Consider the following 15,030-nt stretch of genomic DNA (forward strand, 5'->3'; position numbering starts at 1 on the left):
AACAGCGTTGTCTCTGTCGGAAGAAAACTGTAATATCGCCTAACAGGCGTCATGTCTCGTTCTACATGTTACATGTTGCTGTTGGTCAGGGACCCCTTGTAAAGCGCTTTGAGCACATTAAGTGGATATTGCGCTATATAAAAGCTCAAGTATTTAAATATAAGTATAATATAATACGGTCCATTCCAACAATGTTAAATCAAGCCTATAAGTCAGTGTGTTCGGTTATCCGACCTGCTTGTACGTACGCGTCGATAAGGTGTCATTTCATCTTAACCCTCTCCTTACCAAATACAGGAAAATCGTCACATTTGTTGCGATACAATGAACAATGAATTATCAGATAAATCTTTGTTTTATAAAGCTTGTTATGTTTTTATTTAAAAGACAGAGATAAATCTAAATTGGCAAATTGATGACAACCATTGGGTGTCTCCCATTCCTGAGGTTAAAAAGAAAAAAGAGAAAACAAAAATATTCATATCTAGTATGTACGTATTTCTAAAGAATTTGCGTGTAAAAAGACAAGTTCTGTGTTGGGTGGGTATAACATTTCTGGAAAAATGATGAATTTAGTCGATAAGGAGAGAGTTAATCTTACTATAACTTCTTGAAGAAATTTTAAAGTTTTCTGACCAAAATATAAAACAAGACAATATTTGTGGCCCATCGCAACACAGCGTTGTTATGTGGGGGTGAATTTGGTGTTGAAAAAACAAATTTATCACCAGAAATATGCGATTTTGGTTACCTTTATCTGTTTTATTGAGGAAAAAGAATGTGCATGTAGTTTGGTTTGGGTTTTTTAAAGGAAAAGAATAAAAATTCTTATTTCCTCTAATTTTGACTGCGCGGTCACAATCGATTTTATCCATAGAGATATGCGATTTTGGTTAGCTCTGTGTGTTTTATTGAGGAAATGGAATATTATAGTCCTTTAAGGGAAAAAAAAAAAAAAATTCATATTTCTTATAATATGACTGTATGATCATTTTTCGTCATCTGGTTCACTTCGACATATACGAGACTGAGGCGGTGGATCACATTTTCTCTGGGCACCACTGTTATTTTTTTTTTGGGGGGGGGGGGGGGGAGGGGGGGTTGTGCTTTTGTTTTGTTTTTGTATTGATTTTTGTTTGTATTTTTTGTTGCTGTTGGGTTTTTCTTTGTTTTGTTTTGTTTTTGTTTTTGTTGCTTTTTTGTTTTGTTTTTTGTGAGGACCCCCACCATGATGAATGCAGTCGATTTTATTATTCTTCATCGATGACCTGTCGAATCCAAGGTAGATACTCCTTGACAGATACAAAAACAGCAGGGAAGCTCTCCGGCCTATGACGGCTTGTTAGAGACACAAGGCCCGCTAGTTTGTAACCTTCGGTGGTTCGACACACTAAAGGACTACCGCTGTCTCCCTGTGGAGTAAATGGAATAAAATATGTATTTTTTTTTTAAACAGTTAAATGCCGAACTCTGGAAAACTATGTACATTTATTTAAAAATTTGGCCAGAAAACAGTTAAATGCTGAACTCTGGAAAACTATGTATATTTATTTAAAAATTTGGCCAGAAAACGGGTCCTTAAACTTGAGCTTTTATATAGCGCAATATCCACTAAACGTGCTCAAAGCGCTTTACAAGGGGTCCCTGACCAAAGGCTACACGTGACATGTAGAACGAGATATGACGCCTGTTAGGCGATATTACCATTTTTTCCGACAGAGTTAACGCTGTTAACGGCCAGGTACTCAATTTAACACCTGAGTACGGTGGGAGAATATGAATAAAGAGCCTTTTCCAAGGACTCAACTATGCGCCGAGCGCGAGACTCGATTCCAGGACCTTCCGATCTGAAAGCGAGAGTAATACCACTAGACCACATAGCCGCACAAACCCCTTCAAAATCATTTAAATAGATCGATATTTGGTTTGACAGTTTTGAACAAGTTGATGGTCATTTAAATCGATCGATATCAGAAGGACGAGTTTTCTGGCCAATTTTTTATATGCATGGTTTTACAGAACACGGCAGTTAATTGGTTAATAATAATATTATTGTGTTTGAGGGATGACACTCGCTTTCGGATCGGAAGGTCCTGGGTTCGAGCCTCGCTCGGCGCATAGTTGAGTCCTTGGAAAAGACTCTTTACTCACATTCTCTCACCGTACTCAGGTGTAAAATGAGTACCTGGCCGTTAACAGCGTTGTCTTTGTCCGAAAAATTGTAATATCGCCTAACAGGCGGCATGTCCCGTCCTACATGTTAAATGTTGCTGTTGACCAGGGACCACTTGTAAAGCGCTGTGAGCAAATTTAGTGGATATTGCGCTACATAAAAGCGCTATTTTTTTTTCGTTGTGTTGGAAGTGGTAGTAGTGATTGTGATAATGTTGTTGTTGTTGATGATGATGATGATTGTTGATGATTGATGATGTTGATGATGATGGATGATGATGTCATCATCACCGTCATCATCATCATCATCATCATCATCATCATCATCATCATCATCATCACTGTCGTATTAATGGTGTCGGTAGTTCATCGGTAGCTTCTTGTCCTTCAGCAAAACCAAACAATGTTAAACGTGGTCAGTGACCAGATGAGTGACAATGATCGGAAAGCTATGGTCCTGGCGTTGTGTTTGAGTAAGGCACTTAACATAATATAATACGTGATGAGAGGTGTTGTAAGATTGTTTGGACTGCTTTGAGAATGTATAAAGCATTATGAAGGGCATTAGCTATGGTGAATTACTGTAAATGCGCTTATAATAGTTGATACAATGCGGGGAAAGCGGTGGTTTTGGTAATGATTGGGATGTTCAAGTGGGTATTGATGATAATGATGGTGGCGGTGTTTGTGGTGGTGGTGGTGGTGGTGATGGTGGTGGTGGTGGTGGTGGTGGTGGTGGTAGAGATGATGATGATGATGAGGATGAGGAGGAGGAGGAGGAGGAGGGGAGGAGGAGGAGGAGGAGGAGGAGGAGGAGGAGAAAGAAGAGGAGGAGAAAGAAGAGGAGGAGGAGGGCGAAGAGGAGGGCGAGGAGGAGGAAGATGACGACGACAACGTCCGTCGACAACGATCTTACCTGACAAACGCCAATCCCACCATCCGTGTGGCCCGCACACAGTCGTCTATTCATAGAGATATTACCGTAATGGTAGGCACAGGTGGACGAAGGTCGAATCGGCATCTGAATACGTCGAGCTTGACGAGATGGACCTCGACCTTTAGAATGAATACAATTGACACCAGTCAGGTTTCTTCTATAGTTATTTAGACTGCCCGATAGATCAGTAAGTAGAGTACTCACTTCACACGCAAGGGATCGAAATCAATCAGTCCGCGGAGCTTCTATGACACTGACGCCTGTGTTATTTCGATCTTTTCTCGAGATAGGGTCTTAACCCTCTCCGTACCAAACATAGGAAAATCGTCACATTCGTTACGATACAACCAACAATTTTATCATTCTGATTTCCTATGAACATCACAAAATGTAAAGAAAATTTTTTGTTACAGCTATATAAACTTGACACTGTATTATAGAGCTCGTTTTACTGAACAATATTGTGTATAGAATGTACTTGTTGGTTTTCTGTTTGAGTCAGAAAATTCTATTTTTGTGCTGGGTAGACGTGACGTTTTGGGGGAAACTCTGAAAATGGGTGGTAAGGAGAGAGATAATTTTTTAAATTCCCCTTGAGGAGGAATGGAAGGAAATTTTGATCGACCCTCTTTAACAAAGAACAAGTTACAGAACAATGACGCTTCAGACAAAAGTATTTCTTCACCCAACCACAACAAAATAATAACAAACATAAATTCAATAAGCGAAACAACGTATGACAGAGACACAAATCTCAACTCGTATTCTTTATAGTATTATACTGTTTTCTTGTTGGCTAGAGAAAAGGGAGGGGAGAATTGTTTAAAGCATTGCACTGTGACCAGGAAGGCCCTAGGTTCGAGTCACACTTCAGTCACTTTTGGTTTTTTTTCCTTATTAACCCCCCAATTTGCTCACTTTGGACAACATGGGTGATTACTGTTGAGATCAGACATTAGTTTCATGGATTATTTTTATTCCTTGATGGAATGCCAAGGCTAGGGCATCTTACGATGACTCGCGGAAGGGCGTAATATTTTTTTTCAGAGAAAAGGTTAAACTATTACTACTTTCATGCCATGCCTACCAGCCGGATTAGGTCGTCTTCAATTTTTTAAAATAAATAGTAAATAGTAAATAATGAATTTATATAGCGCCTAAACATCCACGTTAATCGTGCTCTGTGGCGCTTTACATATTAAAAATGTTTTAAAACAACAAAATTAAAAATCACGACACTACATAATAAGCATGAATACAAAAAATAAAATCTAAGCAACATCTATTTCATGAAAAATAAGCCTCACGGAACAACTCAGTCTTCAGACATTTCCTATTATATCACAGTGTTTTGACATAGTGGAGGTCCTACTAGATCAGTTGCAGAGCACTCACTTCACACACAGATATAACCAAGATCGATCTGGGGTGATGACGAGATATTTTTCTGACACCCCCCCCCCCCTTCCTCCCCCGTCCCCCTTTCTGTCCATCCTGCAGTGATGACCAGGGTAGCTGCTAGCGCTCTAAAATCAGTCGGAAAGTACTTTGCGATAGATTAGCGTCCTATGCAAAGGGGAGGAGTAAGAAATGGCTATAGATAGAATGCGCTTGGCCAAGGAGTTCACAACATTGCCATCCGGAAGTATAACGGACCAACACACAAACTCTGTGTCACCATGAACTTTTATAGTCTGGTTAATACAGTTTAGTGAGAACAACTCACAAACGCGGATGGCAAAAACAATAACAAAGGCCTGAGTGACGTCATCTGCATACTATCTATTGTCCGCTTCACGCTGTGAAAACCGGGATGAACTCCAACTCCGTGGGTTTAATGGCTCTGAAGGATTTTATTTTGACGCAGTAATGCATGGAATTGCCTTGTATGTAACACAGTACAACATCGTGCATTTTAAACTCGTTTGTGTCCCAAGAATCTGAAGGGCTGCTAGGCATGTATCTGAGATGGCTATGGGTTGAGAGCTCCAACGTTCTATCACTACTGTAGCTCGGTGACTTTGTGGTACGATCTCTCGTCCGGTCACAAAAGTAAAGCAAAGTTGAGCGTGATCAGTGGCCAGATGGGTGACAGTGATCGTGTAAAATTCAAGTCCCGGGGTTGTGTTCTTGGGCAAGGCACTTAACCTTCTTCTTACTAGTCATTTTCAGAATTTTCCCCAAATCTTCACACCCATCTAACAAAAAATACAGACATTTTTTACTCAAACAGAAAAGCAACAAGCACATTCTACACATAATATTGGTCGCCAATATGAGCTCTATTACAGAATGCCAAGTTTTTTTTTATAGCTGTAGCAAAAAGACATTAAATCTGGATGAGAAAAGAGACGACAGCATCGTAACAAATGTGACGATTTTCCAATAGGTGGAAAGGAGAGGGTTAATACACATTACCCCACTGGACTGAGGTGTAGAGGGAATGTGCTATATATAGGCAGTGACGGATGATGTAAGAGTATTCGTACAACAAGAACGCCTATCTGGCGACTGGCACTGTATGAAATGAAAATAGTATGTTTCCAAATGGTCCGCTAGAGAAATAAATGAAACATCGTGAAGCTCATTGAGCATGGTAAATTCATGAGAATGCGCTACATAAATAAACATATATATATATATATATATATATATATATATATACATACATACGCTAAACATAGAGTATATATAATATATATATATATATATATATAGTTTGTTTAGTATATATATATATATATATATTATATTATATATATATATATATATATATATACTCTATGTTTAGTGTAGCATTAGCGTACCTGAGGCGGTGCATCCCCATCCCATGGTGATGCATTCACTCCTGAGATTGGGGAAGGAATTGTCTGTCTCGCTGGGTAAGGGCACGGCGGAGATGAGGTAAGGCAAAGATCTATTGGGAATGCGACGAGATAGTTTGACCAGAGCTATGTCGTTGGTCAAAAGACCTGTGGATTAAAAAAAAACTTGAGCTTCTATAAAGATCAATATCCATTAAACATGCTCAAGGCGCTTTACAAAGGGTCCCTGACCAACAGCAACACGTCACATGTAGAACCAGACACGACTCTTGTTAGGCGATATTACAATTTTTTTCCGACAGAGACAACGCTGTTAACGGCCGGGTACTCATTTTACACATGATTACAGTGAGAGATTGTGAGTAAAAAGCCTTTTCCAAATACTCAACTATGCGCCGAGCGAGGCTCGAACCCAGGACCTTCCGATCCGAAAGCCAGTCGCCATTCCACAAGACCACATGGCCGTTCTTTACATTCGAGAAATATATTGTTTTACTTCTCCAACAAAAACAAAAATGAAAAACGCTTAGACCAGTATCAACTCTTAAATTGTGAATATTTCGAGTGAATAAAAACACAATACAAGTAAAAACGAAGTTTGATTTGCTGGAGGGGATCTAGATCCCTAAAACATGAACGTGTTGTTACATATCATTCTAAATAATAATAAACAAACGTTAATCAAATGAGATTACAAGGGTGATCGACAAATCAATGCATGCTTGAGAGATAGATTGATAGACAGATAGATCAATAGATAGATCGATAGATAGATAGATAGATAAAGAGAGAGAGAGAGAGAGAGAGAGAGAGAGAGAGAGAGAGAGAGAGAGCTTTATATCATTTGGATGAATATTAAGTTCAAGTGAAATTTTTTATGAAAAGCATTGAGTGTGTGTATGTGTGTTAGTGTTGGGATTATGTGTTATAAGACAATGTGTGTGTGTGTGTGTTTGTGTGTAAGTGAGTGAGTGCGCAAGTGCACGCCTGTGTGTTTACCTACCTGTGGTGTTATATTCCGGGTGGATGACAATTCTGTCTACATCCACCTCCCAAAGACGAAGATCCTGAATTCTAGTTACTCTCCCCACCAAGTCCAACAGCCGCTCTCGTATACCAGCCTTATACAAATTAAATATAGATAATAATAATAATAATAATAATAATAATAATAATAATAATAATAATAATAATAATAATAATAATAATAATAATAATAATATAATGAACTTATATAGCGCCTAGTTCCAATTTAGAATTGCTCACTGGCGCTTTACATCAACACATCATGTATGATATAAAAATATAGAACTGGCATGTTAAAAACCACACAAATTCGATGACAACATAATATATTATAATACAATACATACTAAGAGTCCAAATTATATGCCCTACAGAAAAGCTCAGTTTTTAACCGTTTTCTAAAGATAAGTGGAGATAAAGATATATCGAATAAACTTTAGTCATCCATCAATCAATTGGTTTTACAAAAGTGAAATACAAGAATGAATAAATAAGCGTTATATAAATATTATATTTAAATAATTTCATAAAGCAATATATTAAATTAATTTTTAGTAAAGGGTTTAAAAAAATATTAGTGGAGCACCCGTAACATTTGAGGGGAAATAAAAAATATGTATTACAAATTTTGGACTCATGATTACCGCCGAGCAGATATTCTAGATAACCACTGGAATCAGCGGGCAATAGTTAATAGAATTAATTTAAGAAACGATTGCAAGTTACTCGTAGATATATCAATCTGTGAAAGAAAGAATTAATTTTTTTAGATTTGCCAGTAATTCGGTGCTCGGTGATAACATAGGCAGTACGGAACAATGTTGATCGCCAACCTTAATATTTTAAAGAATAGACTCTTCTTCTTCTTCTTCTTCTTCTTCTTCTTCTTCTTCTTCTTCTTCTTCTTCTTCTTCTTCTTTTTCGTATTATCATTATTATCAACATCATCATAATTATCATTATCATCATCATCATCATCATCATCATCATCATCATTATCATCGTCATCATCATCGTTATCATTATCATTATTGTTATTATTATTATTATTATTATTATTATTATTATTATTATTATTATTATTATTATTATTATTATTATTATTATTATCATTTTAAATCTATCGATCCAACATCATTATCGACATCGTCCCCATCTACATCTTCTCCTTTGATTTTGTCATCCACACAATCATTACCCGTAATCTGACAGTTCCCATCCTGGCCTCCCAATTGCTGGCTCTCCTCGCTGCTCGTCTGGTAAATAAATAATTAAATTATATTAATGAATAAATGAAAAAAAAATCAATAAATAAATGACTAAATAATGAATAAATAAATAAATAAATAAATAAATAAATAAATAAATAGAGAAATAAATAAAACAGAACAGAGTTAGAAGCAATACGGAATGAACACCTCCCCCCCCCCTTCACACACACACACACACCACCACCACCACCTCAGTATGGTGTTTTCTTACTCTGACAAAACAAGTTTCTTTGGTCAAGAAACTTCCACTTCAAATATGTATCAAGATGACCTCAGCATTGTCAAAAAGACTCAAACCTGAGACTGTCATCTGAAAGTTTTTTTAATTTGAAATCATTTTACCAGCGTCATTGTAAAAGTCATGGCGAATCATAAACCTATAAAAATAAAATAAAATTCCCCTTTTTCGTCCCCAAAGGAAACTTTTCTTTAGGGTCTATTCCAAAGGATGACTGAATAACCCAGGCGTCAGCCGCAGTGCAGCTCTGCAAAGTGATATAGCGCGAGGTGACTTGCTCAAGGCCACATAATAAGGTAGTCGAGCTCGGTACAAAAAACATACCATTAAGCCAAGTTGCCCCCCCCCCCCTCCCCCTTTCCCCTTATAAACAAATACATATGTACGTAAATTAAGTATAAATAGATCTGATTAGTATTTGATTTGAGTAAAAGACTCCACTCACACATCCGAGAAGCAATGAGCGGCTGACAATAGCCACTGGTCATCGATGAGCACACCGCCACAGTACATGTGGTAGTGATTGATGGGCAAAAAGCCTAGGACTCTTCTGGTCACGATGGTCGCTCGTAGGAGGACGAGAAATGGAAACTGACCTCTGGAGAAACTGCTGCCGCCGATGGTGCGTTTGTGTCGCTCTGTGAAGTAAACACGCAATATGTGACCAGTTGTCTCAAAACAGTGTTATATCCACGGGAACATGGTGCTTAACCCTCTCCTTACCACCTATTGGAAAATCGTCACATTTGTTAAGATACAACCGTCACTTTTTTCATCCAGATTTCATTTCTTTTTGCTATTTATAGCTATAAAAACTTTACAATCTGTAATAGAGTCCATAATATTTGGCGAACAATATTATGTTTAGAATGTTCTTGTTGCTTTTCTTTTTGAATAAGATATGCCTGTGTGTTGAGTGGGTGTGAAGTTTTGGGGGAAATTCTGAAAATGGCTGGTAAGGAGAGGGTTAAAATTCAATTTCAAGCTTATCTTATCAAGATTGAGTGAAAATGTGTGACATACTTGACTTAGGGGCCTGCTCGATTTTTGTGCCGAGGAATCTCCATTCCTGTCTGTTTGATGCCATAATGTGTCTGGTGTTGTTGAGATTCATGGTTGATGTTAAGCAAACGTTAGTCTTAACCCTTTCCTTACCACCTACAGCAAAATCGTCACATTTGTTACGACACAATATACATTTTTTTTCTTATTCAGATTTATTTTGCACATCAAAAACTTTGAAGAATGATCTTTGTTTAATTAATAAGAACATAAAGTTGTTTTGTAGAGAGATGAGATTGAGTTTTAAAAATCTAGTTTTTTGCTGGGTGAGCCTGCTATTTTGGGGAAATACTGAAAATGGTTCGTAAGGATAGAGCTAACAAATCTTTTGAGATCGCTTTTGTATAAGATTGGCCATGAGGTGATTGGGTGCATTTTAGGTTTGGGTCCGAAAGCGGTGAAGTAAAAAATGTGTGCCTTCATTGAAAAGAATGAGTTTTGTTTCTCCAACTTCAAAAAGCATAACTTTTCTGATCTTGGTCATTTTGATTTAATGGTCAATTTTCTTCATCTAAATCTTTCCGATGGGTTGGCCATGCCCTTCGGAAGGAACCCTGCAACAGGCTCTCAAATGGGACACGCAGGGTATGAGGAAAATGGGTCGTACAAAACAGACCTGGAGGAGGAACCTTCACCACACCAAGTTTTGTGCGTCTCCAATCTTACCTGGAGTGAGGCAAAGGTCTGTGCACAAGGACAGAAAAAGATGGAAGAGTGCTGTAGAGGTCATATTCTTCGCCAGGAGCCAAGCAGCATGTCAGTCGAGAAAGTCAAATATTAAAGTTAAAGACATAATATTATTGTTTTAAGGCGATTGGTAATATATCACGAGTAAATTATAAAAGGAAAAGCCAAAAATCGCGAGAGGGACTCAAGATCGTAACTATGTTTTTTTTTGGAGTGGAAGATGGCGTCGATTGTAGAGCGTTCCTCTCTGGCCAGGCGGAGGTGCCGTAACTGTCGGGTCGTGAGTTCAACAAAGCCATCTGTAGTGCAATGTGATATAGACGGGCGTAATTCAAATTCTTATCGCCGCAAAAGTTTTTATTATCTAATGCATTCTGGCACTTCTCTACTCACTTCATTTCTTGTTATTATCAACATAAGTGCCTGCTCCACCCACTTAACTGAATACAGAATATTATGAAAATGATAATAATGTAAAGTGAAAAGAGGTGGCCGAGTAAATAAAGTCTGACATTTACATTTGGAGGTCATTTTGTTGTTTTGTATGTTTGTTTTGTTTTGGTCTGTTTGGGGTTGTTTTTTTTTCTTGGGGGGGGGGGGGGGTTGTGTGGGATTTTTTTATTATTGTTTTCTGTTGTTTTTTGTTTGTTTGTTTTGTTTTGTTTTTGTTTGTTTTGTTTTGTTTTTTTTTGTTTTTTTTTGTTTTTTTTTTTTTTTGTTTTTTGCTGTTGCTTTGTTTTGTTTTATTTGTTTTTTTGTTTTGTTTTTTTTGGAGGGGATTTTGGAGGCAGGGTTTGTCGGCTCTGATGTTTTTGTTTTTGATTTGTTTTTGTTTCTGTTTTTTAAGCAAGAAAGTTAGGCATTATTATTCAGTTTACGACACAACATCACGGCTGACGCATGGGCCTAATTCTGTCTTTTCTCAAGAGAGACCCTAAAGACAAATTTCCTCTTGAGGTGCATAAAGGAAATGTAATCTTTTACGGTATCTAATTTTAAAGTGGATGATCTTGAAAACAAGTAAAGAAGACAGCTTCGAGATTATCGTTGTGAGTCACCATTGATGACCTAAAATTAAGGCAAACTGATTTGCGGTTTTTTAAATTTTGTTTTTGTTTCGTTTTTGAGGGGGGGGGGGTCTGTTTTTTTTTTTTGTTTTTTTTTTTGTTGTTATATTTTAAGGCCTTTTTGTCGTATTTTTTGGTTTTGGTTGTTGGTTTGTTTGGGGGTTTTTTCGGGGATTTTTTCTGTTTGGGTTTGTTTGTTGTTCTGGTTTTTTGGGGGGTTTTTGTCTCTTTTTTTGTTTATTCTTGCTTAATTGATTGTCTGATTTTCTTTCTTTTTTTTTTTTTGTTTGTGTTTGTTTTCATTTTTTAAAAGTCCGTTCGGAAACTATTTGGCTCATCAATTACAGAAAACCATTTTTAGTCAAAAGAGCCCATTTAAGTCTTTATAAATATATAGTCAAAACGACAACAATTGAGAAATAACAGTTTTTCACGTTTAAATAACAGAACACCTTCTTTTTTATGGCGACATTACTTTTACTCAAATTTTATAAGTAGTTAAGCTTTAAAATCTAATTTCAGGAGTTAGGTCCACCTCGACAAAAATACTTTTTGAGACGTTAGGTTACGACATATTAAAAACGAATTTGGTGTCAGAGCAAAGGAATAGAGACGTTGTTAAATATAGCACTAATAATATACCAAATTGTAAAATATAAAAGGTATCAGGAATAAAGACATTGTTAAAGATAGCACAAATAATACACCAAATTGTGAAATATAAAAGGTATATAATATACCAAATTGTAAAATATAAAAGGTATCAGGAATAGAGACGTTGTTAAAGATAGCACTAATAATATACCAAATTGTAAAATATAAAAGGTATCAGGAATAGAGACGTTGTTAAAGATAGCACTAATAATATACCAAATTGTAAAATATAAAAGGTATCAGGAATAGAGACGTTGTTAAAGATCGCACTTATAATATACCAAATTGTAAAATATAAAAGGTATCAGGAATAGAGACGTTGTTAAAGATCGCACTTATAATATACCAAATTGTAAAATATAAAAGGTATCAGGAATAGAGACGTTGTTAAGGATCGCACTAATATACCAAATTGTAAACTATAAAAGGTATCAGGAATAGAGACGTTGTTAAAGATCGCACTAATATACCAAATTGTAAACTATAAAAGGTATCAGGAATAGAGACGTTGTTAAAGATCGCACTAATATACCAAATTGTAAAATATAAAAGGTATCAGGAATAGAGACGTTGTTAAGGATCGCACTAATATACCAAATTGTAAACTATAAAAGGTATCAGGAATAGAGACGTTGTTAAAGATCGCACTAATATACCAAATTGTAAAATATAAAAGGTATCAGGAATAGAGACGTTGTTAAGGATCGCACTAATATACCAAATTGTAAAATATAAAAGGTATCAGGAATAGAGACGTTGTTAAGGATCGCACTAATATACCAAATTGTAAACTATAAAAGGTATCAGGAATAGAGACGTTGTTAAAGATCGCACTAATATACCAAATTGTAAACTATAAAAGGTATCAAACAGGCATATCAAAGCACCTTTTTTACTAATCATCTCCTATTTCTCTCCGGTCTGCCGTACTTTAGATTGAAGAAACCACTCCGGTCATTGGCGTTTAATGATGGTTTGCATGAATACGCTATATTAATAATATATAATGCAACCCAGGCCAGTCAGTGTTGGTAACGATGTGGTGATTTCCTCATTAATATAGCAGTACCTAGACCAATAAAAGTATTCTAATGTGTTCGGTAATCGATTCTATCCCTCGATATCAGTAAACAACAATAGATACCTATGTGTGACCTATCGTTTAATCTGGTATTGTGAATTATGCTGGAATGAGCGAGGTGGTGAACATTGAGTTTAAACTCAAATTGGTCAGAATTAGGAAACTAGCGGTTCTTGAAGATTAACAGATAATTAGGACTTCACGAAGTCCCAGGTTTGAGAGTTTTTGTCGAGATGAGCGTCATTTAAATCGATCGGTATTAAAAGGATATGTTTTCTCGTCATTTTTTTTCTCATTTGATTGTCATTCTAGAGTACGGCAGTTCACTGTTTAAGAAACAAAGCTTATTGTCCTAAATAGGAAACAAAAGTGTGATGTCAAAATACTGGTTCCAATCTCATTGAAAGTGTAAAATCACTCTTCCGGAGGACTGGGTACATACCTAACGATTCATTAAAGCCGGATTTTCATCGCTGTTATAGTGCTATAGATGAAACCGGTTAGGTCAGTTTTTTATGCTTCCATGGAGAAAATTGTGATTTGATAGAAATCTAGTCATTAAAGCGTTAAGAATTAACCTGCTTGTGCATAATATAGATAGTATGCGCTTGGCTAAGAAGCTCATAACATTGCCATCCGGAAGTAAAACGGACCAACACACAAAACTGTGTGTATCCATGAACGTTTATAGTCGGGTTAATACAGTTCAGTGAGCATTACTCATAAACGCGGATGGCAAAAAAACAATAACAAAGACCTGAGTGACGTCATCTTCGAACTATCTATAGCAACATAAGCCTCAAATTAACTGTAGGATATTGTTAAAACAGGGTGCCCCGATAACGCAGTTGGAAAAACACTTGCGTCACGCGCTTAGTGTTCGGTTTAGATCCCTTGTCAGTTTGGGTTTGTTTTTTGTTTTTTGTTTTCTGCCCCCCTTATACAGGGTGTCTTAGAAGTCGCGCAACGTGTAGATTTTTTTATGAAAATACATAAGAGTAACAATATAATATTAATAATAATTTATAATAAAATAATATTTCGTTGGGTTTTTTTATGTTCCAGATATGGGTGAAAAAAACTTGTGATACAAGAAAGAGTTAAATTGGGTTTTATGTTTGGGAAAAATGGGGTAACACACCTGCTATAGCTGAAGAATTCAACCGTATTCATAAAAATTATTTTTTAAAAATATTTTTTAAAAACATTCCCTTTATTCATCCCCAAGGGGAAATTTGTCTTTAGGGTCTATTCCAAGGGAAAATTGGAATAACCCAGGCGTCAGCCGCAGAGCAGCGCCGCAAAGTGAGCTAGGGCGAGGTGACTTGCTCAAGGCCACATAACGCAGCGGCGGGTGATTGAACTCGGTACCTTTCGGGTAGGAACCGAAGACCGTACCACTGAGCCACGCTGATGAGAAAACTCATTGAGCAATATACTATTGTCTGACGTTAAATTAAACGGTTCCAAGAAACAGTTTTATAAAGAGAATTGATGCATGTATCAATGCAGAGGGTGAACAATTTGAGAATCTATTAGGATTATGATGTGCGGCTATGTGCTCTAGTGGTATGACATTAGCTTTCGTTTAGAAAGGTCCTGGGTTCGAGCCTCGCTCGGCGCATAGTTGAGTCCTTGGAAAAGGCTCTTTACTCGCATTCTCTGACCGCATTCTGGTATAAAATGAGTACCTGGCCGTTAGCAGCGTTGTCTATGTAGGAAAAAATTGTAATATCGCATATAGGCGTCATGTCTAGTTCAACATGTTGCTTGTTGCTGTTGGTCAGGGACCCATTGTAAAGCGCTTTGAGCACGTTTAGTGGTTATTGCGCTATACAAAAGCTCAAGTTTAAGTTTAGTTTATTAATAAAATTGTTATTCATATGTATTATCATAAAAATCTATATTGTGCGCGACATCTGGGACATCCTATATATATATATATATATATAATATATATATATATATATATATATATATATATATATATATATATATATATATATATGA

The 15,030-nt window shown here is 36.6% G+C and overlaps 1 protein-coding gene across 1 annotated transcript in view; it reads right to left on the reverse strand.

Moving 5' to 3' along the window:
• Positions 1–344: 344 nt before the first annotated feature.
• Positions 345–15,030, reverse strand: part of LOC144966460 (serine protease 1-like) — a 16,872-nt gene continuing 2,186 nt past the window's right edge. The window contains exons 3-8 of the mRNA XM_078903007.1: positions 8,915–9,107; positions 8,159–8,216; positions 6,938–7,055; positions 5,917–6,081; positions 3,089–3,228; positions 345–1,412 (exon numbers count right to left, since the gene is read on the reverse strand). Of these exons, the coding sequence (XP_078759133.1) occupies positions 1,251–1,412; positions 3,089–3,228; positions 5,917–6,081; positions 6,938–7,055; positions 8,159–8,216; positions 8,915–9,107 (836 nt within the window). The 3' untranslated portion in view covers positions 345–1,250. The remainder of the gene's footprint in view (positions 1,413–3,088; positions 3,229–5,916; positions 6,082–6,937; positions 7,056–8,158; positions 8,217–8,914; positions 9,108–15,030) is intronic.

The sequence above is a fragment of the Berghia stephanieae genome, chromosome 2, assembly GCF_034508935.2.
Source record: "Berghia stephanieae isolate SIO BIC M18660-M18661 chromosome 2, UCSD_Bste_1.3, whole genome shotgun sequence".
NCBI lineage: Eukaryota > Metazoa > Mollusca > Gastropoda > Nudibranchia > Aeolidiidae > Berghia > Berghia stephanieae.